This window comes from Periophthalmus magnuspinnatus, chromosome 20, assembly GCF_009829125.3.
Source record: "Periophthalmus magnuspinnatus isolate fPerMag1 chromosome 20, fPerMag1.2.pri, whole genome shotgun sequence".
NCBI classification, from domain to species: domain Eukaryota; kingdom Metazoa; phylum Chordata; class Actinopteri; order Gobiiformes; family Gobiidae; genus Periophthalmus; species Periophthalmus magnuspinnatus.
The window spans coordinates 18,578,636-18,596,459 of NC_047145.1; the positions used below are offsets into that span (position 1 = coordinate 18,578,636).

Genomic DNA, 17,824 nt, shown 5'->3' on the forward strand with positions numbered 1-17,824 from the left:
TTAATGCAGAAATGTGCAGATCTGTGGAGAGGCTACCCCACTCACAATGAGAATGCATGTTTTTCAACTTTTTAGTAATGAAAATACCTGTAAATTTGGATAACTATAAGATTTACAAGTTTAATGGCATTAAACAGTAACATCTCCATGGACACAATCAGGTGGCAGACCCTTTCATCGCCTTTTACCTTTAACTTATACCATGTAATCAATATTTACTAGAGATGCAAGACTGTACGCACATGGGAAAAAAGATCTCATGAGATTTTATCCTCCGTCTTTACATTTGGCACGGGCATGAAAGGGTTATGTTGCGTATCTTTGAGCAGCTGTAGATAAAAGACTCCTCTACACAAAAACTTGAAGCTAACATATTCGGACAGAACACTTACAACTCTGCCCCAGTTTTTTATTTCATTTATGGCAAATAATTTCAAAATCTCATCTCGTTCTCCTAGACCCCATCTTGTGTCTTGTCTTGTGAAAATTCTGTCTCTTCCCTAAATATTTACCTTACCTCTTCTACACCACTGTTGTTTTCGGTTATAACAAAGTACACTACTATAACAGCTGTTTAAATATAGAACCTACTCATAATATTCAAACCCATAACATTTTTAAACTGTCAGCTACTTGAATAATTGTTGTGATATAATTGTTAATTGCAATTATTTTGGCCATGATAATTGTGACCCCAAATTATGAGACTGATTAAGTTTTTTTTCTAATTTGATCTTCATCTTAATATCTATGTAATGTGAATAATTACTGCATGGTGTGGGGCACATCATTCGCTGAAATGACCCTGAAAGCAAAGCAGATTACATTTATTATTTATGTTTGAAATGCTTCTCTGTCCCTACATCTGTGGACAGCTCATTTGTCACTGTGCGCTGTGTGTTCATCCACTCATGCTAACATCTTTACGCCTCGATTTTCTTAAACACTGTTTACCAACACCATACTTAGCTCAGCGGGCTGGAAAGACTTCAGGCCCCGTGTGATGTATGGTGGCAGCACACAGTGGAGTGACTCTTTATATGAGCTGCTTGGTGATGCTCAAAGAACCAGCCCCTATGGGCAGAAGTACAGCAGCAGGAGGGTGGGTTCACAGTCACAAGAAGAGTGCAGTAGATCAAGCCAGTGTCACATTCTGCCATATGCAACCCCATACACCCACCCGAGATTTACTGCTGTGTGGGGAAACATACAGTACTCTGAAAAAGTCTGCAAGCGAAGAAATAAAGCACTGGTAAGAATCGACAGTGTTGAAATAATGCTCTTAAATGGTGAAAACACATGGTCACATTTTTATATAGAGCTTTTCCTCCTTCGAGGCGCTCCGAGCTTTACATCAATGAACCGCTCACCCATTCACACACACATTCATGGGGGCAGAGGAGGTTAAATGTCTTGCCCAAGGACAGAACGACAGCATCCATCTGTGGGAGCTGGAATCACAATACCAATCTGTGGGTCAGTGGACAAATACTCTACAAATTGAGCTGCTGTCACCTAAGTAGACTAAGAATTGAAAATCTTATCGTTCAATTCAGTTCATTTTAGAATTCAAAATTTTAGAACAAAAATATATATAGTAATAATAATATAGTGCAAAACACCTTCGGAGAAAAGTCTTGGATCAAAGTATTTCATGCTAGTTTGTTCTTGGCTGGTTTCCAAAATACGCAAATATAACTGCAGGAAGCAAAAACACACATTTCTATAATATTGCCCATGGGTTTCACAATGATGAAAACTTAAGACCATTACCATAGCGATTAACTATTAGCAAAATATTATTTCTCAAAATAATGTTTCATATAGTTATCACCCAAGAATATATCACCTACAATTCGAGTTTGTGTAGTATATACTCAGGAAAAAAGGGAATCTGACATTTACAAAGAGAAGGCTGCATATCTCTGGGCTCCACACGTGGTCCAATACTATGAGGATCTTCAGTTATATAGTGCGTGTTTTGAATGATTATTTCTTCTACTTTACTTTAAGAGAAAGAGAGAGGTATCCATTCATCCTACGGTGGCCGTTTTGATTGACAAGTGTAATAAGAAAAAAGGACAATGCAATGGAGCCGTGCTGTTTTTATATTGTTGCTTCGAAGAGTAGATAACAGAAAAGTGTTTGGTCCATTTTTATTTATGCAGTAGATGAATAAAACACACCAAGGCCACAAAGGAAAATTGGACACCATTAATAATGCATGTAGTATAAATTAGCTACATTCTGCTTCAAAAACTAAGTATGAGCATGACATAATAGGGGCAAAAGTAGCTCAGTTGGTAGAATGTTTGTCCACTGGTTGGCAGTTCGAGTCCCGCTCTTGACATAAACATCATTTGTTGAGTGGTCACTAACCCACAGGTTCACAGGTTGGCAGTGCAATTCCAGCTGCCACAGATGAATACTGTTAACCTGCCTTGTTCCAAGTGTCTGTGTAGATTGGTGTATGAATGTGTGTGAATGGGTGAGTAGTCCTTGATGTAAAGTGCTTTGAGTGCCTTGAAGGTTGAAAAGTGCTGTATAAAAATGTGATCATTTACCATAATTGGGTGAAATTGGAAGCCAGTCTGAATGAAAAAGCCACAAAAATCTAGTGATTTTATTTCAGTGTTTTAGCCCAAGCACTTGATTTTGAGAGCTCAATTACCTTTTGCCTATTTCTCTTACTGACTATTAAAGGTGGTTCATGTTTTAGTCAGATGAGAGTGAGCAGCACTCCAAGGTTGTCAAAAATAATTTTCATTTTGGAAAGCAATCCAAATTGACAAATGACTTTATTGACTAAAACGGAGTTAAAATATTAATTTATAATTCATAATTTCTTGAGTTTAGTGCACAGGTATGTAGTAGAAAGAATGTACAAAAACAACTCTTATATTTTTACCAAGTGAAAGCTCTTAAAATAGTAGCAGTATTTGACTTAATGACATTTGTATATAATGCTTTTCCACCTTCGCCAATTCACACTTCTTGCCAGTGTATGCAGACACTGGCAAGAAGTGTCTTACCCAAGGACACAACGACAGTATACTTCCACTTCTTCAACCATTTCTACTTTTATTAATACAAAAATGATTGTTATTATTAATCAAAACCTTTACTACTACTACTATTAGTACTACTATATTTACACATCTTCTACTACCAACTTAACAGAAAAAAAAACACTTGCTCATTTAGAATTTTTAAACCATACTTCAAAATAAGTAAAGCATATAGAAAGTATACTGAAAATATACTTAAGTTTGACTGCATGTTTGATCTGACACTAATTGACTTCACATCCTGTCACCTGCCTTCCCTCAAGAACACTATTTCATCTTCTGGCACCTCTGCCTCAATCTGCTGCTTGCCAGCCCCTCTAATAGCCAACTGCCACCAGCTCTCTACCTTTAAATTTATGAGCAAAATGCCACTCCAACTCTTGCACTTCTCTGCATTGCAGAGGTAGAGTATTTTTTAAACTATGTATAGCTTTACTCTTCATTTAAACTGGCATGTCAAGCTAGATGCACGGAGCAGCTTGGGTTCACCCAGTGGGGATCCAAATGCAAATTACCGGCTTCGATTGAGCCAGAAATCTCCACATTTTCAGCGCTTCTTTCAGCCCTGAGCGCCCCTCCACCAGCTCTAATGCGCACAGGCGGGGATGGGAGCGCACATGCAATAGAAACCAATGATAGCCTTTCTTCAACCAGAAATCACTCTACAAGACATGATGCAACATCTTCACACTCCGAAGTGCAGATTTTCAATTAAAAGCTTCTTAAGAGCCATGAAAGCACTGGGTCGATTTGCAATTACCAACTACGTTTGGCTACTGTACTCTTGAAAACGCGCTCAAATCAATAGATCTACACTCAAGGCTCACATCAGAAAATACATCCACACTTCTGAGCCAGGTGTGCCTCTGTGCTGCAGGCTATTGGCTCACACAGGCAAAAGAAAGCTGGTGCTATGGGTTTTTTTTGCCAATAGCTGCTGGATCAAAGCATAGCTCTGTATTTCCCTCCAGAGTTCATAGTGTAATTTTGTCAGCTAATGTTTCAAAATTGAAAAAAGGCTCAAACAATCAGAAGCTGAGCCAGCCAACTATGTACCACTTTGATGTTTAGAATTGTATTAATAGACTACATTAAATGGTGTTGAAAAATATTACAAGGATTACCAATGGGTGCTTATCAACAGAGTGGTTAGCTAGCTTTCCTTGTATGTTCCACAGTATGACATTAAAGCCATTTATTTTGCATTTATTAAATTGCAGGTGTAAAATGCCTTGAAAAGCACGCTTTCTTAGTGGGAGGGAGTCACATCTCCACAGATCTAACCTGTAACTTGGCTTAGTGGCATCACCTGCTTGTCTACATGGAGAATAATGGGTTTAATTCCATACTGTGTAGCAATACATTTTCCATGGAGACCAACAGGTGGCAGACTTTTATACCAGAAATATTACATAGTGCACCTTGAATAGATATATCTGTATATGTCTAGGTGTAGGTTAAAATTAGGACTATTAGTTTCTTGGCTCTTCTTAGCATGAGGAAAGCAGAAAAATGTATTGACCACGAAGAGCCAAAATCTTCTCGTAAAACATAAAAGTACTATAAAATTCCCATCTCAAAAAGGGCTTGTATATGGAGAAGTTGTTAAAAGTACACTAAAACTTGACATTGAAAGACTATCTTGAATGTCAGTATATGAAGATATAAGTTCACTCCACCAGCTGCTTTGCTTTCAGCCTGAAAAATGCGCTGGCAGCAGGCCTGTGAGGAGACTTAATAGATGTCTAGCAGATAAAGCGAACCAAGAATGGGATGTGGGTGCACCCTGACAGAAAGAGTCAATACATCTTCAGTACATATAGAATAATCACCAGGACTGACAGCATAAACCACATATTAAATTCTCTTATCGTGCTGCCATCTTGGTTTTAAATTACCAAGCAAATCAGCATTCCCCTGCACGCTTCCCACCCTCAAGATCTGTGTGGCTTCAAAACAGTCTCATCTGAATAATCAATGTACTTTTAATTTTAGATTGAGGTAAACCTTAACACATTTCAGTCACCATTAGCCTGTGTTGTAGAGAGCAGGCTTTTAATCAGCAGAGCCTGAAGTGGCCACATGTCTGTTCTTTAGCTCATTGCATGTTTAAAGGGGCATTTAATGGAGGTTTCAGCTCGGTAGAGACTGGCAGTTTAACACATGTGATACGTCTTTTGGATTCACCACATTTGATTTAAGTAAAGGAGTTTAGGTTAAATTAGGTTGCTTTATGTGTGTCCGTAAATAAATTGCATTGTAGATTGTATTTTATTGTTTGTTGTTGTTTATGTGAAGCACTTTGGGCAGCTTAAGTTGTATTTTAAATGTGCTATATATATATAAAATTGAATTGAACTGAAAAATTTGTTTTACAGTTTGAGAGTTCTGGTCCCACATTCCACATTCTGTCCATATTATTTTCTGATCTGTGTTTTTAAACTCCATACAGCTTCACTAGAATCACCTGGAATAGCCTACCTTTACTGAACTAAAGGTAAAAGGTAGCTGTTAACTTGAGAGTTACCTCTACATGACATCACAAGGTGGAACGGAGCATTTTGACCTTTGGAGACTAATAAATAAAGGGTTACGCCAAAATGTGTGAATGAAACAAAACACAACTCCAGGTATATTTATGATGAGGTAACAACATTATAACATGGCTAAAAGTTCACATTTTGCATAATATAGGAGCTTCACTTCATGGATTATGTGCAAGTTAAAAGAGATTTCATGTCTTTCAATCTATTATCAGTAATTCAATTTCTCAAGTAGTGTCAGTACCTTCATTTAGACGATCATGCTTCAAGTCAAATTTCTGCCTTATTCAACAAATGTAAAAAGGTCCATGTATTTTATAAAATATCTTTAAAGCTTTAAAACTGTATACTATTTACTTTTATGGAAGGTTTTCTAAAAAAGGGAACTGCCCTGAAGCCAACCTTATAACTTGAATGTGAGCCCAGACACAGTGATACAGTCAGTACAAAACAATACAAAATAACACATTTAATTTCCATTATACAAGTTCCATTGTATTGTTCCTTTAACATAATGTAATCTATGTAACATTCAGGGTATTTGTGTAATCCCCCAGTCATCCAGGTATAATCAATAATAAAAATAAAGTTAAATTCTGTCAACTGGACAAAAAGTTTTTAAGTGAAGATGTGTCGCTTCTCATCCAAACCGCTTCTTCAGTAGTAGCTTCAGTGTAGTAAGCTCCTCCTTTCAGATAGATATAAGGCAGTGTCCAGCAGCAATCTGACCAAAACTGAAGAATTGGCTTTTTGTCCAGTTGACAGAATAAATTTTTTTTCAAACTCTATATAACTGAATTGAAATCACTCATGATAGGACAGATATTTAGCCCTATCCCGACATCTCTCTTCCAAACAAAATCAAATTATTCCATGTTATTAAAGCCATGTGTTATGTTGTGTAAAATCACTAATAGTTCTAATCTCTTTGTACCTGCTGACTGCTGCCTGACCCTCAGTGTGTCCACAGACTCGAGCTGCTCTTCATGTCTCATTAGGACTGACAGGAGCTAATATAAGGAGACATCAGCCGTGACCACTCCCCTCCGCTCCTGCAGATATGTGTACATTTTGCCCACTCGTTTAATGAAATGGCCCGAGCTGTAGCTATCATCTAATTGTGCTGTTCATTAAACTTGTATCACCGGCAGAAGCACAGAACCCAAATAGCTCCTGATCTTAATCGTGACTGAAGGAAATGAGTTCCCAGCACTGTCTCTTTCTCTCTCTCTCTTTCTCTAGATATTTCCATACAGACGGCGTTCACTTGGCTTCTATACACTACTTTATAATGCTTTGTGAAGCAGATGGTGAGGCTTTTTATTTGAGTGAATGTGTATTTTTTTGTAATGATTGATTGACTTGTATTTTTTCCTGCAAGCACGTCTGTAGAATATCACATTTCTTTCGTTGGTATCACTTCACTCTGCTCTCACGTAGCGCTAAATGTGAATTGGTTTGTTCGTTTTATTAATATGCTTCATGTAATGATGCATATGAAAACCAATCAGAGCAGTAGTGGAGGACTGGTCTTAATAACTTGGCCCATTTGGTTATGCATGTACACACACACACACACACACACACACACTCATAGGCCACAATATGCTGGTTTAAGCACTATCTTCCTATTTGCATTTGACTTTTACATTACCAGGTTCATGCACTGGATCTGTGGTTTTCTCGCTCTTTGTCTCAGTCTGGCTCTGGGGCCAATCATGGCTGTATGGTCATCTGCTTGCATATTGAAATGTAATGCTTGGTCAACAGAAACTTTAATTGACTTAATACATAGATTTTAAATGGCTTCGAGATAGAGATGGAAATTGCAGCCATAGACAAATCCCATTATTAAAAGGAGAACGGCGACAGCTCAGTGCTTTTCAAATGAGCTTTTAAAATACAGTGTGAAACATTTGTGGGTTTTTCACAGCCATTGGAACAACTAATACTATCAAGCTACTTATGCAAATACCCTTAACCAAAGGCTAACTAACTGACTTATAATAGTACTTATGTGTATTTGTAACTAGCAACTTTTTCTTTACAACATTATTTACATATTTGGGAGGTGCTGTGTTCTTTTTTTGTGCTCAGGCTGGGTTCAAATAGCGACCTGTCATTTTATCCCTGGGTAGAAAACTATAACTTCATAGACTAGTGCATCTTAATCACGATAAATGAGTCTAAAATGTTACTTATTTAAGATTGGACCCGTCTTCCACTCTGTTTAGCTATACCTGTACTTTAAATATACTGTATGCATAGTGTGTGATGAAACAGTGTATCTGAGAGATCAATCAGAGCCATGAGTCCGTGCCCTTGCAGCGTGTCGAGAGTAAAGAACCAGCTTTAATAATTCAGCCTCTGCCCATTTGAGCTTAACTCACTTTCACACCAACAGCGCAGCCTCAGCAGTGTAAGGTTGTACTGTTAAATATAGTGAAATATTGTTAAGTACGGTTACACTTCATATTCTGCTTACCTAGTTCCAGCCTCTGTTGGATTGCTTACCCTGCGCTATTCCCCATAGTATAAACCCATGTGCATAATGTAAATGAACTAGGATAGAAAAGCTGCGTGTTTTAATCCTCCAAATGGAAGCTGATACTATATGCCCTTTTCCAATTCCATCTCATGCCAAGTAATACCATAATATTGCCACCATGATTAAGTCTTAATCCAGACTAAACCAGGTCTAAAATTGGCCTAAACCAGGACCAAATTTGACTGACAAATCTTACGAAAGAGAACCAGAAGTAGCCCACATACACATACCGCAGTTTGAGAATCTCTGACCTATAGAGGAAGTAGCATTTGCTCATTAATTTTATCGCAGTTGTAGTTGGGGCTATTGTAATGCGTTTTTCAATGTTATAACAAGAAATGATACACACCATTTGCTTAACAAGTTGATATATTTTCAATTTCTGCACATCGTTTAAAGGGCAAAATGAAATGCTAATGGAAGTTCTCAGTTTGCCAAATCACTCGGAAGGAGGCTGGACGGAAACATTTGTCGTAAGCAGATAAAAGCATTGCTACATTTTGGCTATAATTTTGACTGAAGTCCAGCCGCTCCCGAGTACAGTCTTTTCATCCCTCTCTCTCACCCCACCTGCTACCAATGCTTCTCCTACAAATTGACCTTCAGCTGGAGACCATTTGGACCCATTTATTATGATAAATATCACCATCTACGCTCTAATTATCAGCTCTCTGGATTAAGAAGGTGGTAGACATGCCCGCCTCTGAGTCTTGGATGTTGGCAAACTGAATGTGACAGGTTCATCCAAATTGAAATGTCAGCCATCATGTTAATATCCTAGGATCGGTGGCGAAGCATTGGGGACTATTTTCACCAATCAAATGACCTTTTCAGTCACCACTCTCTCCTTATTGTTTTTCATTAATTCTGCGGTAGCGTTTGTCACATTTTACCTCTGGACTTACGGCTCTCCCCCCTCCCCTCTCTCCCTCTCTCCCTCTCTTTCTCTCTCTCTCTCTCTCCCACAGTGAAATGAAGCAGGAGCTAGCGGAGGAAGGCAGCAGATGCTCGATCCTGTCCAAGCAGCACCGTTTCAACGAGCACTGCTGTATCCGCTGCTGCGCGCCCTTCACCTTCCTGCTCAACCCCAAGCGCTTGTGCCTGGACTGCCAGTACAACGTGTGCAAAGGCTGCTGCTCCTACAACAAGAGGGACAAAGCTTGGCTCTGCTCTGCGTGTCAGAAGGGGAGGTTAGTGCACTTGGCATTCCCACACACACAACCGCACGGCATTAGAGTGATATCACTACTAGAGTCAATGAGAGATGTGAATGGGAGGACGCTGTAGTGCAAGCGTGCTGATGGCAAAGATAAAAAGGTGACACTTTGGGAAAGAAATAAGAGGTTTTTATGGGAATGTAAAAGTAAATTGTTAAAATACCTACACATTTAGTTTATATATTTCCAGATTTTTATGTCTTTATTAGTTGAATAGTGAAGAATACTTTAAGAGTGAAAATAAATTCATAGTGACTGTTGAAGTGGGGAACGCACAAGGCTGGAAAATGAGAAAAGGACACTTTGAACACAGAAGGGAGGACAGTTAATCAGACATGCTGTTTTGCCATCAACATCTATTGGACATAGAGCCAACACAGAACTGACTGCTATCACATTATATCATTTTTACATTACATTTTTGACAAGCAGAGCATCATAAAACTACAGTGAGATTTTTTGCCCTTAGCTCTTGTTTTGCCAGGTTAAGGTAACATTATTTTGTCAGACTGAAATTATGAATCACCGAAATAGTATTAGTTGTCACGGAGTCTATTTTTGGATTCCGATCTGACTTGTTTTGGGACAAATTTACTCAGGCTCCAAAAAAAAGGTGTTGACCGAGCGTGCTCCATATTGCTGTCCGCCCCTCACCTATTCTTTAACCTGATTGATTTTCACTGTGTTAAATTAAGTTAGAGTACCTTCATACCTTATAGTGCACAGTGGGTTGGTAGGAGGAGGTTGAAGAATGGCATTGGAAATATCTGGTAGGGTTTGCATTCATCACTTTAGCTGTCAGACTTCTGCCTTTTCCCGCTGCTGTTCTTTGGGTGTGTGCCCCTCTGAGTGTGTGCGCCTGGGGCTTGGTAATGTTCTCATTAGACTGAATCACAGATGGGCCACATGTCACAACAGTGCTATTTACCAGCTTCATATAAATAAATACAGCACTTTTAGTTAGGGAATTAAACAGCTTAAGCCTGTTTTTAGTCGGAATTACTCTCATCGTATTTGTGTAGATTTTAGTTAAGACTTGACAAATATTTTTCCATTGTCACGGCACGTTTGTGTACAGTGTTTTACATATCGGATCTTATACTTCAGATGTTGTACATTTAAAGAGGTACTAGCAACTTCTGGTGGAGGGTGTGCGACCTGCTTGTCTCCATAGAAATGCTGTTGTTTTGCCTTGAATGTCCCACAGTATGGTATTAAGACACACAAGGGATGGCACCAGGCTAAGTTACAGGTCAGATCTGTGGAGAGATGCTGCTGCTCACTGTAATTCATGTTTTTCAGTTGTATTTTTAGCAATAAAGTCTATTCTAAATTAAAAAGGAGAAGTGAAGTTTAACGCCTATCTTGAAATATTCCAGAAAAAGCAATTACATCTCCATGGCAACCATCACCATAAAAGTTACATTGCAAACCTTTAACCAAGCATAAGAAATTACACTGGTGCTTGCGATCTGACTGCTAGATTGCTTGTTTATTAGTCATTTTCTTACTTAAGGTGCAATTTTGTTATTTTTTTTTTTATGCAAATGATCCAGTCTTGTTGTGGGCATTCATCTTTTTATGAATCAGCTTATTAATATTTTGCCATCACCTCCTCACTATCTGTGCTTTTTGGCTCTCCTCAAGCCTCTCTGGTTAAATTTAAATGTAAAATCAATTCAGCAGACGGACAAATGAGCCCATTCGCATGCCCCGGCTGTCCGTCAATTCACAGGAGCTTGGCCACGCTGCTCACCAGTGATTTCTGTTGACGGGAAGCAGATTTGTAATCATTATGCACTTGGACACTGGCTGAAGTGGCCCCCTCTTGTATGTCATAGCAGAGGACACATGGAAGAGCCCATTGCATGTTGGGACCATCTGCACTTACAATGGCGCAATGGTGATTAATTGCACCGGAGCCAGGATTGATGTGTAATTTTGGCGAGGTGGTAACAGCTGGTATATGACTAGCAAAATGATTCAGCAGATCTGATACATTTACTTTGCTTAAAAAACATTATCTTCACTGTGATCTTTCTGCTCAGAGTGGCCGAGACAAGCATGACCCTTCTCAGTCTGGAAGGATTAGCAGCGTCCTCAGCTTGTTATCCATAAATTGCATTGTTCACGGAGATACACAGTCAAAACATTTCGAGTGCTGCTCCTTCATGCTGGATGTTTACGCTCTATATCTATACAGTGAGGATCCTGTGGTGACAGATAGGAGGGAGAAGGGGGAAACTTGGAGGAGAGGGAGGAGGATGGTGAATGTCAGAGAATGAAGCTGCCTAATCCAGCCTCAGGGAATGACATTTGAGAGTATTTCTTTGCCAGTTTTAAGCCTGAATAAATGGACCAATGAGGCAATTCTTTTGCTCGGTTCTGGGCAGCCAGTTTTAAACTGATGCCAGACCTGGTAGAATAGTTTCACTCTGTGCTTAAAGGTGCACTATGTAACTAATTAACAAGTAATATGATTCTCACAATATTTGTAATTACATTTGTAATCGGATGGGTGGACCAATCACAGAGCACCATTGTGGTTTGTGCGGAAATCAACGGCAGAGTACCTAAGTGAACCAAAACAAACATGGCGACACAGACAGATGTACTTCAGCCTATTTTAGTCAATACAGATTATTTTGTTTGTGAAAAATGTGTAGAGAGTAAGAGCTTTGTGCATCTGTGGACAAGGAAGATATCTGTGCTTTTCTCTCAACTGGATGTAACAAAAGCTTGATTTTCCGGCCTGTTCTGCTGTTGTGACGCTTCGACCAATCAGAATCAAACAATCATCATGACGTTCCGCATTTTCCAATTGCTTTCGGTGAGAGCCATCCCAGATTGCCATACTGTGTTACATAGTGCAACTTTAATGCAGTGCTTCTACAGTGCAAAATACAATGACCGTTCATGTGGCTCATTTATTTGCGCTTTTATTTAGTGATAAGCAATAATCTATCAAAAACATCTAGTTTAAGATTTTGCATGAGCTGGTAATATGTGTAAAAAAAAGATCTGCACCATACTTGCGCTATTACATTTTGTTACATCATGTGTGACATTGTAGTTATCAAAGGTAGTGTAAAACGAAGCGTTCCAATAGAAAAAGAGCAGCGCCTTCTCGCCTTAATCAGCCCAACACAATTTGATTTTATGTTTTATCTTTAAATTCGTTCCCCTCGCTGACTTTTGCTGACTACTACATTGCTTTTTCTCATCACCACCCTTTTGCTGTTCTTTTTCCCTCCTTTTTCTATATTTCACTTGTCACTCGGCACCACCCTCTACTTGATGAAGTCAACATTAGCATTTGAGCTGCAGCGCCTTTCTTTGCTTAATCCGCAAAAAAACACCGACAACTGTAATGTTCCCTATAGACCCCAGAGGCCTTAGCACCACATGAGTGTATGTCTGCTTACTCTTCACCACGTCAAGCTGTTTTTAATCCTGTGCTCCGGCATTTCACTGGGATTATGGCATCTGCTTGTCAATAATCTATAAAAGTGTTTAGTCTGTGTATTACCGATGGTATATAAGCTTGCGTAATGTTGAGTCGGTAAATTTTATTCACGTTTTTTGTCCTGCTTTGGGTTAGTACTTGTCCTAAACTGTATAAAGAAGTGGACTGAGGTAGTGTGACATCACCCATAATGTTCGGTTCCAGTCAAATAAAGTTCATCGAGGTTACTAGTTAAAGGGGCGAATTTGGGGTGTCATAGCAACCAAAGAGCCAATCAGGAGGAAGGCTGTTGAAGGTAACGCCCCTTCCTGCCCGACACCTAATTTGTCTGTTATTAATGCTCATATTTTGATATACAGATACATAGCGAAAGGCCCAAATATCACTTTCAGGAGGTACTTTGGGTGAAAAGTTAAAGCTACTGGTTTATAATGCAATAAAACAAGATGGACCCTTTTAGCTTGATTTAAATTGTTCTCCAAAAATGAAGTTGAACCTGTTTAATCGAGGTCTATTGTGCTGGGACTTGCAGCCAAAATGCAATCCAGTAGTTACAGTATCGCATTAACTGGCTGTCAAATTTTAAATGAACTCCAAGAATACCACAGCGAACAGCATCTTGTTGGCGCAACATTGAAAAGCTGCTCCAGTCTTCCACACACACATACATTTTTAATCATTTCTTTGCTCTCATCAAAAGGCCAAGCAGGGGGAGCTGATTGGCTGAAAGACCTCAGGACATGAACTAACAAGCACCCGGGCCTGTCACGCTGAGGATGCAGGAGCTTTGTGGAGCTTGTAAAAACGATACCATATATTGGTCTGTGATTTACATCTACAGAAATCTTATAAATGTCACGAGAATTTATTGTTACAAGTGTCAGCTCCGGGGAGATTAGATGTTTAAGTATTTTTGTGCCGAAAGAGAAACGGTTGGTGGAGGAGCAGGAGCCATCTCAGACAAGGAAGTAATTTTCTACATTTGTTTATTGGTTGAGTCGTTACATTATGGAGACAACGAAATAAGAAATGGGTGAAGTTACTGGATGTTTTTTATTATTTGGTGGGATAAATCAGGGTTTCACCAATCCAGCTTTTTCAGTTCTGATACCAATTCTATAGCTTTAAGTATCTGTGGTATCTGATATCAACCGATACCAGCGTGGAGACTGAAAACAGCATTGATTTCCTTTAAATAAAAATGAAATAAGACAAAACTGAAAACTGGAAAGTCTTATGTAGCTGTTTTTATCCTGCAAGTAACTACAGAAGAGCTTTCTATAAATAAAAAGAAAACATTACGAGACTTTCTGGCCCAACTACGACCAGTATATACTCTTATTACTTCACTTTATTTGTCCATCCAGGATATCTGCTGAAATATTGGGAAACCGATGTCCGATCCAACATTTTTTTCAGTGATTAAATAGATACAGCATTCAGAATTAGAATATATTAACTTTAAAATCCATTATGCAGTTTATTGGATACTAGCACAACGCCCGTGAAATAAACCTTGAAATACTGCTGCTCACAGTCACGCATTTATTGCAAGAATACAAAGTCATAGAGTCATTTTATTTTTGTCCCCTCTGCCACACTGTAGTATTTTTATCATTGTCTTTTAGTGAAGTAGTTCTGATTGGGGGAAGTGCTCTACAGCGAGAGACCACACAGACACCACCACTCCTGTTTTCAAAATAATTGGGCATTTACATGTCCGCATGCGTTCCTGTTTTCTGCTCCTTGTTAGAAGAGCGTTTGTTTTGACATTCCTTCTGCACCAGATACACCTTTGAGATCAGAAGGTTTAAGTTGAAAAGCTCCTAGGATACAGGAAAGAAGCCCATAGTCATTTGTCACAATGTGGAGCTATAAGGTGAAGCGTGAACCTTTAAATCACATGAGGAGAGAGTGAGAGCGTAGAGAAAGGTGATGCATGGGGCTCTTCCTCATGCCTCTCCGCCATTAACCTGGATCTTATGCCTTTTTACCTAGCAGCAGTGAGCCCATATCTTATAAGTGCATGCAGGAATTATAATAATATATCGGATGGGGGGCTCAGCGGGGGAGGTTTTCCAGGTGGAATTTAGTTTCTCCATCCTGTGGCTTCCTGTCATGTCCCATATTTAGATTTTTTTTACATGTTTGTGTTGCGTTTTTTGTGAGAGGAAGGACTGCGATTTTTCAAATATCTACACCTTGACCAACTTTCATTCACATTATGCAAAAGATGACCTTATGTAGTATGTGACCAGCTTAATGAAACACAACTTTCTGAATGAGGAAGTAATGTTAATGTGACATAAAAGGACAGAAATGGAAAATGGAAAATGGTCACATTTTTATATAGCACTTTTCCACCTTCTAGGCACTTTCCATCAAGCAACCACTCACCCATTCACGCGCACATTCATATACCAGTGTATACAGACACCTGGGGCAAGGTGCGGTTAAGAGTCTTGCACAAGGACACAACTGCAGCATTCATCTGTGGGAGCTGGAATCGCACCACCAACCTGTGGGTCAGTGAATCAGACTGCTCAACCAATGATGTTTATGTTGAAAGCGGGATTTGAACCACCAACACTCAACCAAATGAGCTACTGTTTTAGTTTTTCTTTTTTGAATATAGATAAAGGAACTTGCTTTTATTATATATTGTCACCTGTACATTCACAAGTACATTGATTATTAAGTGAATAATCTTGACATCCCTATTCCCAATAATGTGACATTAAATCCCCAACCTTAAGATACGCTCCCCAAACTCTTTCACTCAGCCCTTTGTTTCATAACAGGTGATGAATTTAAAACCCATCACTGTACATGCAATGAAAAAGCAGGTTGGCCATCATACTGTATAAAATGTATTTATAGGGGACTACGACGATGGACTGCCTGAATATCTCCCCTGCTCATTGAACTTTGAGACAGGAACTTTTAATACAAGTCTAAAAACTGGCCGCACTAGAACTGAAATGGGAAAAAAGCTTTTGGCTATTTTGCATCCCAGAAATGGAATACATTTCAAGGACATAGAAAACTGGATACTTTAGTGCCGCAAATGCGCTTTAATAATGTGGTGATAAACATTTATAATCACATCTGCTCTTGTTTTTAATCTTTTAAATGGACCTTTGTAGATTTGTTTTTGTTTGTATTGTTCTGTATTTTTATAGGGCGCTCATGAAAAACACTCTGGTACTCTCATTTGTACTTTCTCATTGGGTTCTCCCTGTATAAGTAAAGATAAATAAATTAGCTCTAGTAAATACAAGTTTTATACGTGCCCTCTTACTGTTAGCCACCCACAAACTCTACATTCTGACTGTTCACTCTGTTACATGCAGAATGGCAAATACAATCTCCACTCATTGATTTAATATTAACGCAACAGCCCCAGAAAATGTAATCACACAGCTCATAATTTGTACTAAACAGCCAAATTGATGTACTGTATTGATGCACACATGCAATCAGTTACTCTCCTAGAATGATTTATCCTATGTCTATTTTTAGCAAGTGACCAAACATTAATTCCCTCTTTTTGATGTATGCTTGGAGCTAGATAATGTTTTAATTTGAAAATATAATTGCGTACATATTCCTTATCCACCCCAAGACCATTAACATAACAGGCTATTAAAGCACTCCTCAACGCTTACCTCCGAGCTGCGTTCTCAATCTCACGGAGGGCTCGGAAAGGACATCCACCAATCACACGCTTTCCATCACTCCTTCCTTCCTCGTTTCCTCCTTCCTCATCTCCTTCCCTCATGGCCTTGTTTCTTGTCCAAGCAGCTGACACAGGAACGAGCCAGTCGATCGTAACTCTTAACGGTGATTTGCGCTTTGAGCATAGTCAGGGCGGCCAAGGCGGACACACATGCAGAGAGAGTGTCTAGTAACTTGCCAACGCTGCAAAAGGACCTCTCCAGCAGCACGTTTCTCACATTCTCAAGTCTCCCGCTGCACGGTCAAAGCGCAGATTAAAGCGTCGTGCGGTGATTTGAAGGATCAGATCTTAAGAATTAAACACCTCCCTCTTCCTCATTAACAGAAACATAACTTAGATCAAAAGTCATAATTCCCTAATGCACTTTATAATTAATGCTACTATGATCTAATTATCGCTAGGCTACTTCTGTATGTAGAAAGTAATAGCTGTAACATATACTCCATATAATAACAACTGAACCTGTGATGCCATTAGCTGCAAAGTGATTCTAGTCATAATAACAATTCAAAGTTATAAAATCATGTTATGGTTGTTATTGCTTTGCCTAGAATGTTCCACAAAATGACATTAACATTTCCATCTCCACGTAGACAAGCAGGTGTTGCGGTTAAGACAAGTAACAGGTCAAATCTGAAGAAGTGGCCTCACTCACAGTAAAAATACATTTATTTTTCAGCAATAAACACCTGTAATTGAATAAATGCAAGCTCGATACGTTTATGCCAAGCTGTGGAGCATTACAAGCATTAGATTAACATACACTTCTCTGGAAAAGTTACACAGTACTACCTTACATCAATATTTTGTTCACTGTCTGTATTTTCTATGTCTGTTTCCATCGCCCTATAGAGGTGTGCTCCCTGACCTCTTTTGTTCGATGCAGGTATTTTTCTCCACAGGGATCTGCAGCAGTGCTAGCCATAAATCATATCTAGAGGTAAACATGAACACACTGCCTTCATTTTTTCTCCTATCGTAGAAGCGTGTATGTGGAGTTACAAGTTAGGATATACTTTGGTTTATCTGGACTGTTACAGACTTGTATTCACTCCGTGTTTGTCGTAGACGACTGTTGGATATTGTTGTTATGAAATGATAATGCAGTCCTAATGCATGATAAATAAATGAAACTTGCCGACGGCTTTTCTCTCAAAACAAAGTTGGGATTCCAGTGACAGGTTGTTTATGCAATACTCACATCTGTTTAATGAGCAACTATATCAGGGCAAAGAGACATACA

The 17,824-nt window shown here is 39.0% G+C and overlaps 1 protein-coding gene across 2 annotated transcripts in view; it reads left to right on the forward strand.

Annotated features, from left to right (window-relative positions):
- myripb (myosin VIIA and Rab interacting protein b) overlaps window positions 1–17,824 on the forward strand; it is a 140,413-nt gene that overhangs the window by 60,608 nt on the left and 61,981 nt on the right. For both annotated transcript variants that reach the window (XM_055230258.1, XM_033985570.2), the window contains exon 3: window positions 9,128–9,349. In XM_055230258.1, the coding sequence (XP_055086233.1) occupies window positions 9,128–9,349 (222 nt within the window). The remainder of the gene's footprint in view (window positions 1–9,127; window positions 9,350–17,824) is intronic.